The sequence below is a fragment of the Pestalotiopsis fici genome (genome assembly GCF_000516985.1).
Source record: "Pestalotiopsis fici W106-1 unplaced genomic scaffold PFICI_Scf_13, whole genome shotgun sequence".
NCBI classification, from domain to species: Eukaryota; Fungi; Ascomycota; class Sordariomycetes; order Amphisphaeriales; family Sporocadaceae; genus Pestalotiopsis; species Pestalotiopsis fici.
In genome coordinates this window covers 296,248-317,807 of record NW_006917103.1, presented here as the reverse complement: position 1 = coordinate 317,807, position 21,560 = coordinate 296,248, and the positions used below count along the sequence as shown (strand labels likewise).

The window sequence follows — 21,560 nt, the reverse complement described above, 5'->3', positions numbered from 1 at the left end:
ACTCAGGAAAAGGGCTGCCATCTATCCACCTCTCCACCCCTCAATATACCTAAATGCAGAGTTTGTCGTGGACTATACTTGCATCGATATTAAGGTCAACTTCATTTGGGGCTTTATAAATACCTAGATAGGAATTGCCTCATACTCATGTCTTGAAAGTTACAATTTTTTTTCCCCCTGAAAAGTCGACCCGTGATCAACCCCGTCTCTCCAAGGACCTAACCTAGGTGATAACAGATAGAGTTGTCGGCGTTCGCAAAGGTTGCTGCTGCATGCACTTTCGTCAAAGGTTTCGCTGTCGCAGGTATCAATATATGCAGTATCGTCACCAGTCTGTCGAAAGACTACTGCATTGTATTGAACACCACGAATTCTGTCCACGATGCACTGCCAAATAAGATACTTCTATAGGAAATACACTCTATCTGATTGGGCGACATTGCCAAACGCTACGTGAAAAGCGATGGTACGCTAAGATACAGACGCAGGGGTCCTGACTATGGGTGCACTGAGCGCTGCGTATCACGTATCATCTCGCATTACCGGGCCCGCCTATTTCTGTCTGAATCCCTTAGGCGTCGTAGGCCGCCCCCACACGCTCATCGTTAGCAGCTGTTTTGCAAATGCCAAACTCGTCGACTTAAAATGGGCACAATGTTATATCGCTCATTTTCGCAATAACCATGCAAGTATCGCCCATACCTATCCGCAGCGAGATCCCTTCCTTCCGCCCCTGTTGTCTAGACCTGCTGGTATGAATCACGATGATAGCAACCACCGCGAGCCATATGGCGGGGCGGAAACAACCGAGGCCAGTCCTCTGCTTGACGAGGGCAACGAGCGGTCCGGGGCAGATGCTTATCGTCGCCGGGTCATTATAGTGACCTTTGCCATGTTCTTTTTCCTAGAGTTTGGTGCCGGTCTATTCATACCCGCGCAAACGGCCGCCCTGGAGCAAAAGATATGCGACAAAATATACTCCAACATCGACCCGCTTGATCGCGACTGCAAGGCACCCGACGTGCAGGGTGAACTTGCAGACCTCCAAGGGTGGAGGACCACGTTGGATTGTGTCCCCAGTAGGTTATTGTTCCTCCAGCGATCAGGTCCACCACCGTCGAATGGGAAAGCAACAGACGGCTCATGTTGGGGTTAATGATCATTTTGGTCATCATGTAGCCAAGACATCTGCAAGTTGCAAATATCATACGTGCTGCTGACCTTTAACTCTGCCAGGTTTGGTCGCCACTATTCCCTATGGAATTATATCAAATAAATGGGGCCGACATCGAGTCCTATCGCTGGCATTCAGCGGAATTACACTTGGGCTTGCATTCCAGCTCATGGTTCGTAAGTGTTGTCATCTCTATTGACTTGTGCTCGCTAGACCTCTCTATTAACCATACCCGACAGTCTATTTTGATTTCTTCCCAGTCAAGTTGGTCCTAGTGTCACCCATGTTCATGTTCTTGGGTGGTGGGCCTGCAGTGCTCACAGCAATGTTGTATACTACGATAGCAGACATAACCTCTGTCAGCGCAAGGTCTGATTGACTGCTCGAGTTGAGAACATAAGAATTACCGCTAATAATCAAACCAGGGCGCCAATCTTCTTCCAACTTGCTGCTCTATTCATCCTGTCAGAAGTGGCTTCTGGACCGCTTGCAGGTCTGGTCCTGCTGAAAAGTGTCTGGGGACTGATTGCATTGGCCTCCGTCTTTTACGTGCTAGCTACTGCGACCACTTTTCTCCTTCCAGATACCCTGCACCTTAGCAAGGCAGCACTGGATGAAGACATAGACGACGCAAATGACGCGGCAGCAAGAACGTCGACCTCGGATGATTCCATTCTACAGGGATCGATCCGCCAAGTGCGCGAAGGTGGGAGAGAGATTCGCTCATTCCTGAGTGGCCATGGGCTGGTCATCATTTTCATGTTCTGCTACGTGTTGGTCGCAGTAAGCAAAGTTGTGCAGATCATGCTATTACAGTACGCAACCAAGCGATACAACTGGAGCTGGAGTAAAGTATGTCAATCCCAACTTTGCATACCGTACCGACATGCGCAACTAACCTCTTTACAGGCTTCATTCCTCCTGACGATACGGAGTGCTGTCAGCCTTGTAGTGCTGATATTGATTCTTCCCGCCTTGACCCAACTACTGACCACGAGATTCAAAGTATCCGTCATTCGGAGAGACGTGTGGGTCGCTCGCCTGACTGGTCTCGCGGGTGTCCTTGGAGCTCTGTTGATCGCACTGGCATCAACACCAGAGATTTTGATCTCGGGTATGAACCTTTCCTAATCGAGAGATGATTTGAAGTTCTTGACTGATAGCCCCATAGGTCTCACCACGTTTGCCATTCATGGTGGCATGACCGCGGTCCTTCGCAGTCTCTTGAGCAATATGGTTGAGCATCGTTATCTCGGAACTATGAACTCGCTGCTCGGCATACTCGAAATGCTTGGTTTGATGGCAGGAGCACCAGCGCTCTTTTCATCGCTGCGTCGTGGTTTCGAGCTGGGTGGAGACTTGATCGGACTGCCATTCATTTGCGCTGCTGCCATGATAGCTCTATCTACCTGTGTCATATGGCTGCTGCCGGTTCGGGATGGTAAAGAGCATGATGAGGTCTGTAATGAGAATGGAGCATAGGTTGTGGCTAGTTAAGAGACTCGCGGGTGGCACCGGTGTAAAAGTGAATATTGACGAAGTGGCCCCACCTCTGAGCTAAAAATATCCTGCGACCGTTTTTTAAATTTTGGTTGCCGTCAGTGATTTATTATCAAGTCTTGAATTGGACGGAGTGTGGAAAGTTTCACGTGACCATTTTCTGCATGAGTGACGCTGAGATGTCCGTATAACTGCTGGCCCAGGCTCTTACTGCCTGCGGGTCTCTCTCACTCCGCCAGCTAGGCATGATAGCCGGCGGTTCAATATAAATAGAACAACTTCAGGAAGACCTCGAGACGAATAGCCTGGAGATCTCAAATTACACATCCTCATCGTTATGAAGAATGAAGAACCCTATTATGAAATCATCAAGTATCCACGCTAATCGGAAACATAGACCGATTAGCTGCCGCGAACGGTGGAAAGGCGTAACGTTGTAGAAGCTTCTAATCTAGTAAAGTATTGTCATCAGGCTGGGACAGAAGCGTCCAAGAACTGACTGAAATACTGCCAAGATGGATCCTGCGCAAGGCCAGTTACAGGCCCCATGGTATCCCACATGTTGTCCCAGGTGGTATCCATTGGGAAATCCAGCAACAGGTCTTTCGACGTTTCAGGAATCATTCCAATGGTATCCATACTAAAAGAGTCTTGAGTCGCTAGATCCACCACACTGAACTTGCGGATAACAGCAGTGATGAGAGCCAGCACCTTCCTAGTGTCCTTGTGTCGCGTTGGCACTTCATCTGCACACAACCTGCGAGATTTCTCCAATGTTTCCAACGTCAAACTCAGGTCAATCACGGGACTGGCTGGATTGCTGCTCATGGCACAAATCACCAAGCACAAGGCCATGTTGCCAAAGAGAAAGTCATGCCAGCTCAGGGCGCTGGTGAACCAGCTTTCCGTCTCCGCCTGCCCTCCGGGTGCGAATTCGGCGTACGCATCAACGTATTCCCTGACGAGACGCAAAGAAACATCGTGGCAGATGACGATACTTTCTGGTCGTCCTTGTGTTACATATGGACGATGTAGCACACAGAGACACTTGCAATAAATGAAGGAAACACACAGTCGAGTGACCATGAGACTGGCCGAGTCAATCACGGAATCAGCCACAGACCGTGGTTTCATGTATTCGGGCAAGTTTTCGAATACAGCGCGGACCTCGGCATCTAGACTGTCGACCTCACTGGGATCGGGTTGCGCAGATAAGGTGTGTCGCAAGATTCTCTCCAGAAATACCATGAATCGATGCTTTGCTAGGTAAAACAGCCTATGATTAAGCTCTGACTCAGGGCGGGATGGTGGCAACAGTACAGTGTCCTCATCGAATGCTGAATCTGGGAGGATTGTTGGCGGGTGCGTGTTCCAGGTTGGGAATTGGATGTTTGTAGGGAGGCCCAGATGAAATGCAATCAAGACGTCGAGCTGCATACAAAAGGACCAAGTCCGCCTCCTCATTTCTCTCTCAAAAGGCGAGATTCGTGGGCCTTCGATTTCCCTGTGGTAGCCCATGTTTGTGGCAGCACGGACGGTAAGCCCAATGAGGGCGCCAATGTCAGGTGGCAACTCTTTGCTGGTAAGGCACTGGGCTTGAGTAAAGATGGTTAAAGCCTCCACAGCAAATCGTTTGGGACGAAAGTAGTGCCCACTGGTCAAGCAATGCGCTGCTGCGACCGAGAATTGATTAGTTGCAACTGGGTCTATGTTGCGTCGAAGCGTGTGAGAGGAGATGTGAAGAATTGAGAATAATATTGATAACCATAGTGGTGACGACGATGTCTGATCCTTCCAGAACTCCTGATAAAATCTGCGAAACTGAGGCCCGTGAATAAAGGGAGCGGCAATGGCCTCGGCGCGAAAGTAGGCTGATATGATGCGGTCGACCTCCTGTCGCGGAGGCAGGTAAGTGGCAATGACAACATCAAGAGGTAAGCACACGCCGCCTCCAAAGAGAAGTTCCACGCCTTTATCCTCGGGTAATACGTCTGGATGGTCGTCAAGGGCAGCTGCGTCATCGATGGGCAAAACGAGTCGCAGCTCGTTGATGTCTTCAAGCATAGCGGACCAGTGTGTGGCCCCATTGTAGGTGAGACTCTCTCCATTCACAACCGTCCCACTTGATATCTCAGATTCAAAGGTATCGCTATCGGCCTGGAGTGGAGGCGTCAAGGAAGTGCCTGAAGCAGTGCTGGGTTGGCTGGCGAGCTGATGAACAAGCTGTTCTAAATGCTCCAGCCGTGCTTGTGTTGCGGCACGCTGCTCTTGCCTGTCTTCGGGAGTCTGTGCCAGCCGCTGATAGGTGCAGGACTCCCCGTCGCCTCTCCTGGTACAGCTACTACATGACGGGCTTGTCCGATCGCACTTTAGCTTCCGGCGCCGACATTCCTTGCATGCCAACCTTTCGCGTTTTCTGGTGATGATGCGTGACGAGGAGTGAGGAGTCATGTTGGATGATGTGTATTCGGACTCTCTGAATGGTGAGATTTCAACGGGGGACCTCAAGCTGTTGAGCTCACTGAGGTATGAGATGAAAGTTGAAGTGATGATGCCGAGTTTCGTATATGGGGTTGACATTTAGCTCGCTGCGGGGTTTGCCGGAGTTTAGCATAGCGCCATGGTGCGCGCCGACGGCGCAGTTGTATGGGCTCACACACTGGCCATTATGCTGACAGTACTCGTCTCAGGTAGAGTAGAGGAAGGATGGAAGCAGGGATAATGTAAGCAAATCAAGTCGACTTATGGCGAATAGTCTCTTCTATACGCAAATTAGCATTTGTCCTGATCCTTGCAACTTACCTGACATCTTGCCTGTCGTTTACAGAATAGCACTTTTGGAAGACATAACAGAGTCAATCGCTTGAAGCCGACAAGACGCAACCCATCTCGAGAGTCGGGGTCGGTTGGGGTGCATGTGATCTCATTATATGTTAAACTAGCCGGCATTTGGGATAAAACCTCTATATTCCACGGCCCACAGTTGTTACAGTACCCATGTCTACCTCTCCCGTCGATGACTTGTCGTCCGAGAGACGTTCCTGGTTTGCACCAATGTTGAAATTCACATGGTTGACATGAGTTGCAGGAGGCAGACCTTCTGGAGGTGTGCTCTGCCCACTCTTTGTGTTCAACTCCTCCGTCGTGACGTGGACCTCGTTTTGCTGGTAGATCTTGAGTGGTATGCTGTTGATTCCCTCCTGACTCTCCGTGGCACTGAGGTCCAAATCCCCCATTCCCTTTTGTGTCCGTGGTCGGCTTGCCATACTGGCCAGATTTCCGTATGCGGATCGGAATCTCGAGGTGATTGCGGGCGTCTCTGCCGTTGATTTTGCGTGGAACGATCTGAGCTTGAACATGCGCTGGAGAAGGGTCCACGTAAACGGCAGGTTTGCCACGATGATTGCCGTATTGGCTTCGCGAATATACCATACGATCCAGTCTGTGCCGAATGGATCTCCGAAACTGTATGCTTTGCTAAGGAGTGCGGACAGGATCTAGTCAAGACGAGTTAGAGATGTTCGGTCCATGAGCCAGGACAAAGCTTACCGTGAATAGTCCTAGAAGGAAGACGCCGACTAGGATGGCTTTTCGCTTTGGTGGTAATTGGGCTTTTAGGAAAACAGGCATCGGCAGTGCCAGGATCATGAGATCAGAAGAAATGTTGAATACTGTATTGGTAATGAGATGGTCTCTCTCCATTGAACAGTTGACTAGGTTCCGACAGGTCAGTTTCATGCCGCCTTCGTCCCTCTGGCAAGTCAACTCACTATTATCTGTAGGCACCTGCCAATAATGCCAGAATGGTCGGCACCACGCAGCGAAGAAGAGGATCTCCATCACTACGAAACTCAGGGCCGTATACCCCGCCGTGATCTTGACGAACAAGTGTTGCTTTAAACTCGTCCTATTCCTCGGTGTCAGCTTGGACGATACTCTAGATGTTCTGGAAGGCGGTCCTCTTACGTCAAGCGGCTGTACATGATGAGCAAGCACACTTTGACACTCCAGATTAGGAATATCTGCATTTGCTCCACGACTATAACGATCTTCGAGCCATACACTCTGAGTGCAATATTCTCCTCGGTAAGGTCGACCTTGCTCACATCCTTGATCAAGTTGGTTGGGGTATAAGTCAAAATCCTAACACCGACAGTGACGACAGTGAGGGAGATCTGGTGAATCGATTAGCTTATTTGTTTTGTTTCCATCTTCTTCAAGGCCGGACCACCGTACAAAGGACAGAATCATAATAAAGTCGTCGATTTGTAACTTGAAGAAGGAACCGTGGAGCATCCGTCGGGATATACTGAGTGGAGTTTGTGTGAGCCTCGAACAACATGTTTCGATCCGTGGTGGAGATGTTTTCACTCACATTCGGGCCGCTACCACGAGGGCTGTGACGGCGTACCACGCCCATAATTCCGCCTCGAGGGCCGACATGGCTGCTTCGGGTGGGAAGGTGAGGCCCAGAGGTGAGTATCTCAAGTGTGTTTGTGCATAGGAATGAGTGTATGAGCTCTAGCTGCAAGCTGGACCCCAGAAGGGAGAAGAGGAGAAACAACCTTAAACTTGCGTGCCTGGGAGCGCCGTGTACATAGATATAAAGAGTGCGCAGTGCTGATCCCCGTGGCCCAGTAAGGTGACGTGGTCCAGGGTCAAGAGAGAACCGTCCATGTTGGATGCAGATCCGGGAGACGAAGCGGAGCTATGTAATGAGACCAGCCAGGGGTTCTAGACATGTCAAGTCGAATCACGACAGCATCAATGTGGGTGGATATCTGCAGCTTCCCGATCTGTCTGTGTGAGTGGTAGGCTGGCTAGCCAAGCTCGCTCGTTATGCAAGGGACTCCCCAATTGCACCCCCACTGAGATAAAAATGTGTAGGATAGCCGTGAACTCTAAGCGAGCTACTGTGGTATACCGCAGTGGTGCGAGTCAGCCACCCCGGCCAAGCCAGAAAAGCCCGCGTGCCTGGACCGGCAGGCAGCGCGAGTATACCCGTCTGTCGTCCACGCCGTCCAATATTGCAGCATTTTAATTCATCGGATTATTGCCATGGTCTCCTTGTGTCATGAGCGCTTCAGGATCGTTAGAGCTTCAAGATATAATCTAGTTTCAACGCCACATGTGTATTAAGTGCACTGACTTTGGTTGGCATATCCGTTAGGTTTTCCACTAACATCCTGTAGCCTACCGCGGCCATCCGGGACGTGACGGGCGCATTCGGGGCTTTCCCTAGAGATATTCTAGGTCATGGCCACTAACTGCAAGTGCCCAACCAGCACAGAAGCCATTGAAACAAGATGAAGACCAGATCCAACGGCAACTGCACACTTCGGCTCGCACGATTCGGAATTATATGGCGCGTGGAGAGGATCTGAATCGAGCAATCTGATGCGATGCGAGATGCTTAATCGAATGATTTTCTTGTCTACCAAATCTCTGCAACTATCATCAACAAGTCTATGAAAAGGAGGTTTGCAAAACTGTTGTTGGGCCTTTCAAACCCAGGCTTGCTCGCCTCGCATAAATGAAGGGCGACGACTTTCCTGGAATCCTGGATGAGGTAACGCAAGGGACAATCTTATCGGAAACCCCGGACGAAAAGACAATAAAAGGGTCTTCTCACACACACAAGGATTGTGGGCAAGGCTGAAGTTGTAAAAGCAGGGGCTTTTTGCTAATGGAGACTGGGAATGCCCATTGACACATGAAAATTTGTCAGTCACGACAGCGGCAACCCGTGGTATTGCCGCCTCGGTAGGAGAAAACAAAGAGCCAAGGATGCACCATGAAGTGGTTCGTGGCGCCCAAAACTATAGTGCTCGGATATGAATTCGGTCCTATGATTCTGGCTCAGCCTCACCAATGCCAACTTCAACTTTATTCCATTGAGCTAGAACCACGACGGAACATCTACGATGAATGTGCCACTTTGTATGAATCGAGAAGGAGTTTCCGAATCAAGCGAAACTTCACCCAGCGCAATGGTTAGAGCTCGTCCCAAATCCCCCACCTGCAATGCAACGCGCGAGATGCATATTCGGGGAGGAAAAGAACCGAGCGCTGCAACCGATCCTCGGTAACCTAGGGTAGTATGTCCTGTGTGCACAGCACAGTTACATGTCCGATGCATGCGCAATATCTAATCACTCGCCTAGACCCTCCTTGGTATTCTTTGCGCAACAAATCAGTTCGATCGCCTCCTGCCAATGCCCTTGCAGCGAGTTCCATTTGTTTACTCAGGTCTGACTGTTCCGACTGTCACGCCATGAACCCCCACAAGTAAGGAAAAAAAAAAGCCCTCCTCTAGGGCGGCAAGATCGCATGATGATACGCTAAAGACGTGGACCGGCTGGGCCGTTAGTGACTGCCCAGGCGCCGTTCTTTGCACGATTACGCGTTGACATTGTTGAAATTCTTAACCTTGATGGGGAACTGGGCCCTTGCATATGACATAGGTCACCCACTTTCCGTAAATGTTGCTCCCTCCGGCCGCCGTCTTTCTTGCTAAGATACACTAGCATGGCGACAGTTGAGGCCGTCTTGCAGTTTTGCGGCGCCTCGCAAGCCGCAAATCGGGGTGTAATACCTACAGCCAGCAGCCGGAATACTTACCCGATCCCCATCCCATTAAGAGTAGGAGTAGAGTAGCAGCACGATTAGTGCTGGTGATGGTGCAAGTTCGTCCTTACGGCGCGGCGTCCATTGACCAAATTTCTCAAGGAACGGGGTGGACTCCCCCATCTCTTACTTGCCTACGGCAACTTTCGCGAAATTCAAATACCCCTTTCCTGATACGAAGTCACCTATCCAATCCCTGGAGCAACAACCCCTCCCCTCGGGCCTCAGCCGCACACTGCAACCATGTAATCGTGTGAATAAATCGTATCAGTTGTTGATTGGCATATCAGCTGCCGGAGGGAAAATGTGGCTCCTGAGACCGCAACCCCAGTTACCAATTCAGGTGTAACTGGGGTCTTCTCCAGAAGGAACAGAATTGATCAGACGGCCTCCACTGCAGAGTCCACTCTTGGCGATAGTAAAGAAAAACATTTTGGGCCATGACGGCACCGAGCAAGAAGTCTACTGGGCAACTAACGAATAATTCACCCCATTGGCAATTGCCAATCGCTGCCAATCTGAATCCTAGTCTCGTGCTATCAATTGTATAAGCCACTCTGCATATCCAAACAAGTCAATTGATTGACGAGGCGCATGTCTGCTTCCGTAATTTTAACCACAAGGCAAGCAAGGCACCAGGCACCGAAAATTGCAAATAGACGGTCAAGATAGAAGAGATAGAGAGAAGAGAAAAACCATAACAAAAATTGTCATGGAAGAAGCCGCCAGATCGACCAACCCCGCGACACAGTTGAGGCTAGTGCCCGATGTCATCAATATTTGCAGGACTCAGGACGGTGATCTTGGTTAATCCCTCGCCCTACTATGTACACATTCGGCCCAATTGCTCGTTGATCTGCACAGCATTTCCCAAATCAAGGCTTGAAAACCACGCCCAACCCACGTGTTCCCCGGCAGATGCAAGAGCAGGTGAGCAAATGGTGTCTGTCAAATGTGGACCGTTTTCTGCAGGGGAAAAAAAAAAGGAAAGAAAAAAACCCGAAAAAGAGACTGGCAAAAGTCTAGGATATGCCGATGCGGGCGGTCGGGTGCGGGAATGCGCCTCCCCCAACACCAACGCAACTCTTTTCTCGTCCCAAGCAATCAATTGAGTTTCAGGCTGCGTCCTTCTGGAACTCTCCAAAGCTCTCTTTTTCCTCTGGGCACAAACGGCAGTTGTTACAGAGAGGCCAGGAAATCATTTAGAATTCATGGCGCAATCTTGACCACGTGCTCTGCTCTAGCAATCTCGTACTCGAGAGCCGGCTGGACAATAGTGAGCATACGTACGCAGTAGACAGTATTCCGCAAAGCTCACTCAGCCCTGGGACCGTTGGGGGTCCTCAGTGAGTCTGGACCGCCGCCATTCAATTATACTTTGGTCCAGCACCAAGCCCGACAGCCGCAGTGATTCGCAGCAATAGTGTGCAGGATTGACAGATTTCGGGGTCACCATACCTACCAGAGCCGACGGGGTTTATTGACGAAATGACCGATATTGATGTTGAACAGGCTGTGTTTCGTGTTGAACGATATTGACAATCTTCTCTCGGCTGGTATTCTGAGGCACTCGCAGCCGAGTTCCAGGGATGAAATTGTCAATGTCTTGACTCTCTCGTGAAGTTTCGTGAAAAGCTTGTGGTTGATCCGCAAGTGTCCCCGTTTACGCTTCAAAAGTCGCTCTATCTTGTCTGTAGGCGACGTGTTCTGCTGTTGCGGAACATCATGCTAGATCGCACGGCTGTACGACAAAGGACAAAGAAGTGAGTATCAGGTTCGTTACTGAGCCCATGATCCCACTGCGAGGTTCGAGAGACTTGATTTATCCTCAGTACATATCTGGTCTGTCTACTTTCCGATGCTGGCATTGGGTAGGTATTCATTTCTCAATCCAATTCACTCGCGCAGGACCCAATCCAACATCGTAAGGAATTCGTAGCTGGAGAGGCATTCGTATGCAGACGTGATAGAACTTGGACGACTGTCACAGATCTCCGCCACCACGGAAGAGACTTTGGGATCAAGTCACATTCAATGTGCTCCTTCACGAACACATTGCACACATCTGGTGACAATAGTTGTCTCCGACATCACCGGCATCCAAGGTGAAATGGACTATCTCCGGCGCTAGTAGAAGACAAGCTCTTTTAGCAATGGCCCAGGAAACCTCAAAGATTGAAGCAAAATGGCCCTCGATTAGTCATTTTATTCGTCGCCAAGCTTTCTTCGGCTTACAAAGCTATGCACTTGGGAATTCTGGCTGTCAATGCTCAAGGTGAGACTGCGTATAGTAGCAGCAAAATGAGAGAACAATTGATTGCCAGCCAAGGCTTAGCCATAGGTACGCGTTCAAGTGGCGGACTCGGCGGAGTAATGCAAATCCCGTGCGTTCAGGAAGGTTTCCGAGCTCGCCGAGCTTTGAAATGTTGGAGATCGGAAACATTCCTTTCAGAGAAGCACATCGAAATAGAATGCGATTCTACGGGTTGATCCATTTGGGCAACGGCCATTGAGTTTAATCACATCCTACAGCAATCGAGTGTCAATTACGATTTGAGAAACAACCTCTTTCTTGTATTTTCACTTTGCTGCTGAGACTGTGCATAGTATCCAAGTCCGCGGAATACCACGGGGCACTGCTGATGAATCAACATTCAAAGCAGACAGGCAAAATGCCACGCCATTGATTGCTGAACGATTCATCAAGTTCGGACACTTTCCGTAGTGCTTTGCAGTATCAGACACCCTGTCGATCAGCTAGTTACAAATTCCAGTTGATTCTAGCACCCAAATCGGCGTAATTCGACGCCGTGGTATGTTTCTCTCCAGCGGACCGAGGCTGCACGGACCTTGGTAGGTGAAAAAACTTCGCTTAATAATGGTATCCGAAAACCGAAACCTCTTACACATTGAGTCCCTATAAAAGACTTGTGGCCGAAAGGGGCAATTTCATCTGGTTGTCAAGAAACTATAGTCTGGTACAACGGGATCACGTATAACACAACGACACAATGACGGAACATATTGAAAAGCCTATTACGCTGGCGAGCGGCCTCACGCTGCCGAATCGCCTGGTGAACGCGGCCATGGCTGAGAACCTTGCCGATAAGAACAGTCTTCCCAATCAAAAGTTCCGGGCTCCTTACAAAGTATGGGCCAAGGGGGGCTGGGGAATGGTTTTGACAGGTTTGTATTCCTGCCGTGTGCGCCGTACTACGAGGTTACCATTAACGCGACTCATCTAGGCAACGTGGAGGTCGACAAAAGGTATCTTGGTTCCCCTGGGGATATCGCTTTCAATGATGAGATTCCATATGAAGAGATGCTGGCCGCCTGGCGAACCTGGGCCGAGGCCTGCAACGCCGAGGGCACGCCGACCTTGGTCCAGATCAACCACCCGGGCCGTCAGTCGCCCATGGGCGCCGGCAGCCGTGGCATGTTTGCCAAGAACCTGGCCCCCAGCGCCGTACCGCTCAACTTTGGCAGCGGAATTCTACCCAAGCTCATCTCGTCGCTCATGTTTGGCACGCCCAAGGAGATGACGCAGGCTGATATCGACGACGTCGTCCGGCGCTTTGCCGCGACGGCCAAGCTCTCCGCCGAGGCCGGTTTTGCTGGTGCCGAGATCCACGCCGCTCACGGCTATCTGCTCGCCCAATTTCTGTCGGAAAAGTCCAACAAGCGTACTGACGCGTACGGCGGCTCCCCCGTCGCCCGTGCCAAGATCGTGGTTGAGGTGATCAAGGCTATGCGGGAAGCCACCCCCAAGGGATTCACTGTCGGCATCAAGCTCAACTCGGCTGACCACCAGTCGTCCGAGGAGCTCGCAGCCTGCCTTGAGCAGCTAAAGGCCATTACTGCGGCTGGCGTCGACTTTATCGAGATCAGCGGTGGCTCATACGAGAGCCCGACGGTAAGATTCAAAAGGCTTCAATTGACTCTTTGCGCGATCATGGCTTGCTGACAGACACGCATTTAGATGAACACTGGCCCGGACAGCGAGGAAAACACCAAGTCGGCGCGGACCAAGGCCCGCGAGGCCTTCTTCCTCGAGTTTGCACAGGCCATCCGCAAGGACGTGCCCGACGTGCCGCTGATGGTGACTGGCGGCTTCCGTACGAGACAGGGTCTGGAGGCGGCCCTGCGCGACGGCGGTTGCGACCTCGTCGGCCTCGGCAGACCGGCCTGTGTCAAGCCTCTGCTGCCCAAGGAGGTGATTTTGAACAAGGAAGTCAAGGACGAAGACGCCGTGTTCCACGTCAAGAGGATCCAGCCACCGTGGATCGCGACCAAGCTCGGTATCAAGATTATCGGAGCTGCAGGTGACAGCGTAAGGCTTTCCTTGTGGCTATGATCTGAAAAGATTTGCTAACCTTGTTTATGATAGGCCCATTACCAGAGCCAACTGCAAAAGATTGGCCAGTAAAGAGAAGTGATATTTGAATTGTTTGATTTGTATTGAGCGTGGGGAATAGACCATTGTATATTTGGAAATACCATTAGCTTGAGGCTTATGCGGGTGCATATAGACAGAGCATATATTTGTAGTTGGATACCATCATTTTCCTAGAACAGTGTATATTACATTTTGGGATCGACTAATAACATGGTATTGCGATATTTAGAGGGTACACAAATGACATCGTCAGAAGGCTAGAATCCCGAAAGGAGAAATGCTTTGAGCAAGGATAGACGATCGCGTGATCAGAGGTTGAAAGGATGCAGCAACTGGAAATAGGACGCTTCCGCATATATCAAGCGAACTATTCCGAAGGCCTACACAAGACGACACCACAAATTCCTGTGAAAAGTCGCCAAGATACCTACCACCTACGATACAGGTTGTTAACGGTCGTCTCCCGTCCGACTAGCTGTACCCTTCGACTTTCATTGAGACAAGTCTGGTTCGCTGAAACTAGCAAGAACCAACCCTGAAGTGCCGATGGTCTATACCTACTCTTTCCTATCGAGGTAGTGCTAAAATTCTTCCCGCAGATCCCAGACACAAGTCTATCAAGCTAGGGGTAAAAAAAAAAAAAACGAGCTGCGGGAAGAAAAAGTCAAACCATCTAGCACGAATCGGGGGAAAGCCGAGGTATGACCGCACAAAACCCCGAAATGAAAAGCCTAAATTGTTCTCGTCGCGCCAACGAGCGGCTATTATCTAAGAGAATCATGGATGTCACTTGATGTTGGACAGATCACGATGCTACACGCAATGGTTGGCAGCCAGCAAGTCACTGAAGCAGGTCAAAATCACCATAGTTATTGTTACCAAGCATGTATGCACTTGGTACTATCCTCCTTTCAACAAACTCAAAAAGGAAGAGAAGAAAGAGAAAACAATTTCCCATGATAACCCAAATCCCGGCCATGCCATGCTGATTGCTGATGATGCTGCTGTTGCTGTTGCGCCACTGAAATGTCTATGCCTATACCCTGTAAACACCAAAACGAACCCTATTTATGCCCTCCATCTCGCTCGAGTCGTCGGTCACCTTGGTAGCCGAACTGGGATCGTCGGGAATAATATCAAACTCGGTCCTCCACCGAGTTCCCGTCTCTACGCCCACGACGTCCCATAGCCGCTGCCACGATTCGGCATTGTGAAGGAATCTTGTCCCTTCTAGCTGAGTGCTAGGATCATCGCAGCCGACTTGACGCCCGAATATGAAGGCGTTTTGATCCCGTGGCTTCATAAGTCGAACCACGCGCTTGGCCGCCCGGACCTGCTCCTCCCAGCCAAAGAGGTGAAAGAAACTGGCGGCATGGACAATCGTCATCTTGCCGTCGAGCAGGCGGAGCGGGTCGGCCGCCGGGCTCTCGCCCTCGGCAAATATGTCGCCCGCGACGAACATGGACCGCAGCTTCTTGCGGTCGTTGAAGAGTTCGTAGCCCACCTCCATGAACCGTGGTTCGACATCGGTGCCAAACAACCGGTTCGTCCCTACGCCATCATGTGCAAGCTGTCGCAGGACCTGTCCGACGCAGCAGCCCAGGTCCAGGAATGTTGTGCTCGAGAACCTCTTCTTGAGCAGGCTGACCGCGTGCTGGTACCGGGGGTCCAGGGCAAAGTCTAGCTGGAGGAACCGGAACCGCCCGATACAGCCATAGGGCTTGATCCTCCACAATTTCTCGCGCTGTAAAACTTCAGTTAGCACACGACTTTGTCGAGACAAGTGATTGAAACGCCGCCAATAGCGGAGAGGCGTTGAGGCGGCAAATGCGACGACTTGCGCATACCAGGCACGTGACCTGGGGATGAAGTGATCGATGCGTAGCGCTGCCCTGGTTGGAGTTGCGTCTGTGGCTTGCTTACGATTGCAAGGATATGTCCATCCACCTCATTAGGCTGTATGCCGCTATAATCCTCGAGCAGCTGGCGAATCGGTCCAATATCTGACGGCAGATCCCAGTATATCTGCGCCCTCAGTTCCGTGATGTCGTAGCTGCGCTTCTCACGGACCATGACGGACGAGTTCGGGACACGTGAGCATCCTTCTTCCAGAGGTAGAAGAAAGAAGAGAAGTCGAGGGGGAGGAAAGGGGAATCGCGTTTCGTTTGGTTACGTATTCGTGGACAACTAATATATAATTTTTCTCTCTTCCAGACCCGGCTGTGATTGATAAGCGGGACCTTCTCCCGGTTCTTTGGTGCCGGCCCAATCATGAGCCGGATGAGCTTATTTGGACCCAGTGGATAGACCCCCCTTAATGACGAGATGTGTGTGCTAATAAAGTGTCTTGGTAAGAGGCTGCTTCTCGTGTTATGTAGCAAACGACAAGCCTGTTGTGCAACAACGTACGATTGGGGCCAAGGCGTTTGGTTGGCTGGGAGAGAAAGAATGAACTGAATCAGTAGGATGTTTGACCGTTACAGACAGGCAATGGCGATGCAACGTTGATCATCATGAATGGTTTCAAGGCAGTTTTTTTCTTGTTAGAGTCTACACTAAAGGGCTTCCAATGCAGCATTCGATGCGAGAAATGTGGACACGATCGAGCCGCACGCACAATGCAGACCCTCGTCATCCCGATGGCCCCCAGCAGCTAGCAACCGGCTCTCCTGTCTTGGGCCTAGTCAGCCGGGCGATCGCAATCCCCCGCATATCTTCCCGGTTCCCCTGTCCCAGTTGGGTCTCGCTACTAGAATTGGCCCAAATGAGCCCCCCTGGTGTCCCATGCAGTGCTGTATGTAGGTAAGCAAGCTGGCGAGAGAGGCTGCTGATGTACAGGGCAGTGGGAATACGGAATAGTATTTGGGGTATTTGGTGGGCAGGTATATAATTGGTGGAATAGTGCTCTGAAGGATTCGACAAGACTATGTCAATCGGCCCTATGCTGCAGAGTCGAGGACGGTTATTGATTCTTCTCGGTCCCGTCGACGGCTTACAGCCAGCGTCAGTGTGAACCATGGCCATCTTTGACGATAAGCAGCCACTCACCGCAGTGCGTATATATGACTTACAGCCCGTGGGCATCATGTCTGGCTGGTTGGCGAACAGACTGCATTAGGGTTCTACCGTGCAGTCGCTGACTTGTAGCGCTATAAAACGACCAACTGTGCACACGGCGTCATAACCACATGTGTACTGCAATCTAGATTCGAGCGACGACATGCTGCGACTACACACTCATTGCGGCTTTCTGGCTGCCCTCGTTTGGGCAGCCAATTGCCAAGAAACATATGATTTCATCATCGCCGGAGCCGGGACATGTGGCTCGGTGGTGGCCAACCGCCTCTCATCGGATCCGAACCTGTCCGTTTTGGTGATTGAGCCGGGCCTCGACGAGCGGGCCAACCCGAACGTCACCTCGGTCCTGGGCTTCTTGAGCGCTTTCAACACGCCCATTGACTGGGCATACAACATCACCCCGCAGGCCAGTCTGGGCGGTCGTGGCATGCAATACCACGCCGGCAAGGCGTGGGGAGGCACCAGCACCATTAATGGAATGACGTTTCTTCGCGGTGATCGAGCTGAGATTGACGCGTGGGAGAGTCTAGGGAACAAGGGCTGGAACTGGGACTCGCTGTGGCCGCATTACAAGGGTGTGGAACGGTTCGAAGTGCCGACGCCCGCGCAGACCGACGCTGGCGCAAGCTGGAACCCCGACTTTCATGGTCTCGACGGCGAGCTGGCGACGGGCTATGCGTATGAGCTCATAAACGGAAGTTTGCACGAGACTTGGCGGCAGACCTGGGAAGGTCTCGGCTTTCCCTGGAATGAGGATGCCAATGGCGGTGATATCCGGGGGATTAGCATCTGGCCGTCGACACTGGATAGGGATGCCGACACTAGAGAAGATGCTTCTCGAGCATTTATCCAACCAGTAGAGTCACGTCCAAACCTCAAGATTATACAAGGAACCGTCAAGCGATTGACTTGGAACGAGGATGGGGACGTTTGCGAAGCGACCGGCGTCGAATATCTCACTGCGGCCGGCGAAACGATAACAATACAGGCTCATAAAGAAGTCATCTTGTCTGCAGGAGCTCTACGCTCACCCCTGATACTGGAATCATCCGGTATTGGCCAACCTGAGTAAGTTTGAGAGCTCATTGAGATGGCACTGTATTGGTAGCACACACGACTAATCTATATTTTAGACGTTTGCAGAAACTCGGCATCGAAACAAAGATTGATCTGCCAGGCGTTGGCGAGAACATGATTGAGCAGCCCTTGGGCGTCGTGGCCTATGCTGGAAACGTGCCAAATGCGACGGGTACAATTGTGCCCTTTGGACTATTCATCAACGCCCGTGACACCTTTGGCGAGCAGACAGCTGCCGTAGCAGCTTCTACTAAAGCCAACCTCTCGAGCTGGGCAGCGGATATCTCTGCAGCGAACGGCGGGATCATTAGTGCAGAAGCATTACTCGAGGTTTTCGAGATCCAACACGATCTCATATTTAACCACAACGTTACTATAGGCGAAATCTTGTCCAACTTTGCCGAGCAGGACGGCTATCGCTACGTCGCCAATGTCTGGTGGCCATTGCTACCATTCTCACGTGGCAGTGTGCATCTTAAGTCGGCAAACGCCATTGACGACCCGGCCATCGACCCCCAATATCTCCTTGCCGATTTTGATGTCACTGTCATGACGGGTGTAGGTAGAGTGGCACAGTCATTCTTCTTCCAAGAACCTATGAGCAATAATATCACCACCGCTCTATTACCCGGGGACGCCCTCTTGCCTCGGAACGCCACGGACGAACAATGGCGCAATGTACTCGTCGACCAAGGTACGAATCCCCTATCCCCGAAACACATGATCCTAGATTACTCATGATTGCCAAGTGACACCGAACCATCACGCCCTGGCCTCGGCAGCCATGATGTCGCGCGAGCTTGGGGGCGTTGTTGATTCCGAACTCAGAGTCTATGGCACACGCAATGTGCGAGTCGTTGACGCGTCAGTAGTACCATTGCAAATCAGTGGGCATCTCACCGCGACTCTATATGCGCTTGCCGACCGAGCTGCGGCGATAATAATTGGAGAGATATAAGTGCGCACAATGCACTTTTCAAGGCAGTAACACAGTGTTGCCGAACCCAAAGGCTTGATTGACTCGTCTATTGGTATCATCTGCCTAATCAAAATATGCCATTATTGAAAACAAGGTCCGAAATTATATGCTTCAGTCGCCAATCGTGCTAAATTCATGTTCTCCGGACAGTAAACTCTGCCCCAGGCGCAACGGAGCTAGAAGAACCTCCAAACACCACGCAGACCATCCCAATATTGCGCCACTTACCCCAACTAACCAGACAACCATCTCTGCAGCAAGCAGAATGGATTTGACCAAAAGAAAAAGGGTGAAGTGCAGTCATCGAATGCTCTTGATGCGTTTCTTTGCGATATCTGCCTTGGTCTGTAGCCGGTCGGCATCGCTATTGAGATTGTCAAGCATCGAGGTCTGCTCTTCAACCTCGCGATTAATCTCGAGTGCCATTTCTTTTTGTCTTCGTATGATTTTGGCTAGGCTTTCGACGTCCTCATCTTGCTCTTTCATCATTTGTTGTTGTAGCTGCACTACCCCTTGATTATCCAGCTCCCTGGTCCGTTCCGTCTCGGGCAGCGGCGCTCCGAGCACGCGACCTCCATGCCTGGGTGCATGCCCCAGGAGCGCAGCTTTGTCGGCGGCCGAGGGCATTCCTTTACCAGCGCCGGCTTTGGCTGATGCAGCAATCGTATTGGCAAGCTTGTCCAGGTCCTCGCGGTCAACCTTAGCAGCCGAGAGAAGGTCCTTCCGCCTCCTGATCTCGCCGTCGCCCAGTTTCTTGGTATCTTGAATAGCTCTTAGGCCATCACCCAGTGCCACCAACAGGCCGCCAGCTTTGACAATGGCACGCTTTGCCGCGGCGCCCGCCTCAAGGGACGCTGAGTTGTCAGTCGCACCATCCCTTCTCGCCAAGCACCGTCTGGCCTCTTGTAATTCGCCCTTCATCTCTTTGTGCAGGTCAAGCCAGGTGCCTGGGTCTTGGGCGGCCGCTGCGTTGGCAGCATCTTTGTTGGGAATACCAAAGCCAGCACCAGCCCGTACCGAAGCGGCGCTGTTACCAGCGCTGTTGATGCCAGGAAGCTGCAGAAATTGGCGCCATGCTGGGGTATCCCTCCATCTGCGGTCGAGTGACTCGGCTATGGCTCGCAGGTACGACTCGAGACCTCGCCTCCGGTCCTCGGTAAGCTCGGCGGATTTGACGGTGGATTTGAACCAGGACTTTCCAGGCAGCGGCGCCGGCGGTGGTGCGCCTGCTAGGGACGTGAGGTTTTGGTGAAGGTTGGCAAACTCGGAGTAGCGCTTTTGCACTACAAAAGTGCGCAACGGCAGCCGCAGTGTGATGTTGTAGAGTGTGTATGGTTTCGAGCCGTCAGTCGGCGTGTGCAGTGACGTCGATGGAATCGAGATTTCGGCGGGCGGCGCCATGGCTGTAGTTTGCCAGGACCAGGAATGTTGTGCAAAGAGGGTTTGTGCTGGGTGCAGCGAGACGCAAAACAATGAGAAGGCGAGCTGATGTACAGTGAAGAAGGAAAATATCGATACGAAATGGAAATGGAACGGATAGACGGGAATGGTCACGATGGTACAGGAATGGGATCAATGGGAAGTTCTCTGACTTGCGCAAGTCAGGTACAGAGTCTTGTTGATCATGACGGAAGCAGCGGCCAACAAGTAATGGTCATGCGACAGAGGCACCTGCACAGCGTCTCCAGAGGCAACTAGGCTTGCTTGGCCCGCTAGTCCACCTGCTAGGCCCCTGCGCGTGTTCCCGGATGGGGCCTTTAGGCGATTCCAGGTAACCATTCCGGCCCCTAGCCCCTGCAGAATGCCCCAAAATCTCTGCCTAAAGGGTAACATTGACAGCTAAGGTGGATTCACCGGAGTGCTAGATTAGATGGGTACCTACCTAGGTACACAGTAATGTTTGTTAAGGCTGCCATTGATCAAGACTTTGGACATCTTGCCTGTGCCCGTTGCCTCGAGGCTTTGACAAGCTTTGGACGACTGAAAGGTCATTGCGCACTACGTCCTTACTAGAAATGGAGATATGGCATCTGACTATGATCTCGCAACCCTCATGATATAGAGTATAAGCAACTTATGGATTGATTATTCTAGTTCGAGCGTCTTGACTAGCTTCACGTTTATAGGTCCTCTTCTTCTGATCTGGTTCATGTTAGCACTGGGCATGTCATATAAGCATTCATCAACACATGGTATCACATGGAATACATACCACCAGAAGTGTTGGAATCGTGGCCAAGTCATGAAGACATTGCTCTTGACGCTATAGACACACACTCTCTCTTAGCGACCGGCAGTCAGCCCGGCAAAGCCTGCAGCAGAAAGCAGACCGGAGCTAACAAGGCGAAAGACGGCCTTGCGAGGATTTCCTTCTGTCCAAACTACATAGCTGTCCACCAGCCCAGCATAGGCGCCGAGGATGGCGAGGATGGTGTCGCAGGCGGCCAGCTGTCCGCGGATGTAAAAAGCGTACATGCACAAACCAAACGCCGTCGTACGGGCATTGTTGATGAGCATGACCGAGGCCGCGCCGGGTGTGCTGGCGATGCGGTCCGGAAGACCAAATTCAAGCATGGCTCTGCGTGCGTCGAAAAACGACCAGATACCGCCAAAGGTCATGGTTGTCGCCACGAACAGTGCAGGGACATGACGTATTTGAAGCTGTTCGAACATGACGAGTGTACAGGTAGTATGATGACCAGAAAACTCAGGCTGAATATAGTGGCAGT

General features: G+C 51.3%; 8 protein-coding genes across 8 annotated transcripts; 3 read left to right on the top strand and 5 right to left on the bottom strand.

Moving 5' to 3' along the window:
- Nucleotides 1-754: 754 nt before the first annotated feature.
- PFICI_14503 (uncharacterized protein) lies at nt 755-2,656 on the top strand (the record flags this gene model as incomplete). The annotated part of the gene is made up of 6 exons (XM_007843084.1): nt 755-1,079; nt 1,237-1,350; nt 1,414-1,543; nt 1,600-2,026; nt 2,084-2,288; nt 2,346-2,656. 6 exons carry the CDS (start codon nt 755-757, stop codon nt 2,654-2,656), a joined length of 1,512 nt encoding a protein of 503 aa, XP_007841275.1.
- Nucleotides 2,657-3,142: 486 nt separating this feature from the next.
- Nucleotides 3,143-5,125, bottom strand: PFICI_14502 (uncharacterized protein; the record flags this gene model as incomplete). The annotated part of the gene is made up of 1 exon (XM_007843083.1): nt 3,143-5,125. One exon carries the CDS (start codon nt 5,123-5,125, stop codon nt 3,143-3,145), a length of 1,983 nt encoding a protein of 660 aa, XP_007841274.1.
- Nucleotides 5,126-5,637: 512 nt separating this feature from the next.
- PFICI_14501 (uncharacterized protein) lies at nt 5,638-7,117 on the bottom strand (the record flags this gene model as incomplete). The annotated part of the gene is made up of 6 exons (XM_007843082.1): nt 5,638-6,171; nt 6,224-6,387; nt 6,445-6,581; nt 6,641-6,849; nt 6,911-6,983; nt 7,050-7,117. The coding sequence occupies 6 exons, from the start codon at nt 7,115-7,117 to the stop codon at nt 5,638-5,640; spliced, it is 1,185 nt and encodes a 394-aa protein (XP_007841273.1).
- A 5,195-nt stretch (nt 7,118-12,312) lies between these two features.
- On the top strand, nt 12,313-13,727 carry PFICI_14500 (uncharacterized protein; the record flags this gene model as incomplete). The annotated part of the gene is made up of 4 exons (XM_007843081.1): nt 12,313-12,487; nt 12,547-13,214; nt 13,281-13,631; nt 13,689-13,727. The coding sequence occupies 4 exons, from the start codon at nt 12,313-12,315 to the stop codon at nt 13,725-13,727; spliced, it is 1,233 nt and encodes a 410-aa protein (XP_007841272.1).
- Nucleotides 13,728-14,733: 1,006 nt separating this feature from the next.
- PFICI_14499 (uncharacterized protein) lies at nt 14,734-15,770 on the bottom strand (the record flags this gene model as incomplete). The annotated part of the gene is made up of 2 exons (XM_007843080.1): nt 14,734-15,441; nt 15,621-15,770. 2 exons carry the CDS (start codon nt 15,768-15,770, stop codon nt 14,734-14,736), a joined length of 858 nt encoding a protein of 285 aa, XP_007841271.1.
- A 1,147-nt stretch (nt 15,771-16,917) lies between these two features.
- Nucleotides 16,918-18,810, top strand: PFICI_14498 (uncharacterized protein; the record flags this gene model as incomplete). The annotated part of the gene is made up of 3 exons (XM_007843079.1): nt 16,918-17,843; nt 17,909-18,546; nt 18,602-18,810. 3 exons carry the CDS (start codon nt 16,918-16,920, stop codon nt 18,808-18,810), a joined length of 1,773 nt encoding a protein of 590 aa, XP_007841270.1.
- A 321-nt stretch (nt 18,811-19,131) lies between these two features.
- On the bottom strand, nt 19,132-20,232 carry PFICI_14497 (uncharacterized protein; the record flags this gene model as incomplete). Its single annotated transcript, XM_007843078.1, has 1 exon — nt 19,132-20,232. One exon carries the CDS (start codon nt 20,230-20,232, stop codon nt 19,132-19,134), a length of 1,101 nt encoding a protein of 366 aa, XP_007841269.1.
- An 882-nt stretch (nt 20,233-21,114) lies between these two features.
- On the bottom strand, nt 21,115-21,504 carry PFICI_14496 (uncharacterized protein; the record flags this gene model as incomplete). Its single annotated transcript, XM_007843077.1, has 1 exon — nt 21,115-21,504. The coding sequence occupies one exon, from the start codon at nt 21,502-21,504 to the stop codon at nt 21,115-21,117; it is 390 nt and encodes a 129-aa protein (XP_007841268.1).
- Between the last annotated feature and the right edge of the window lie 56 nt (nt 21,505-21,560).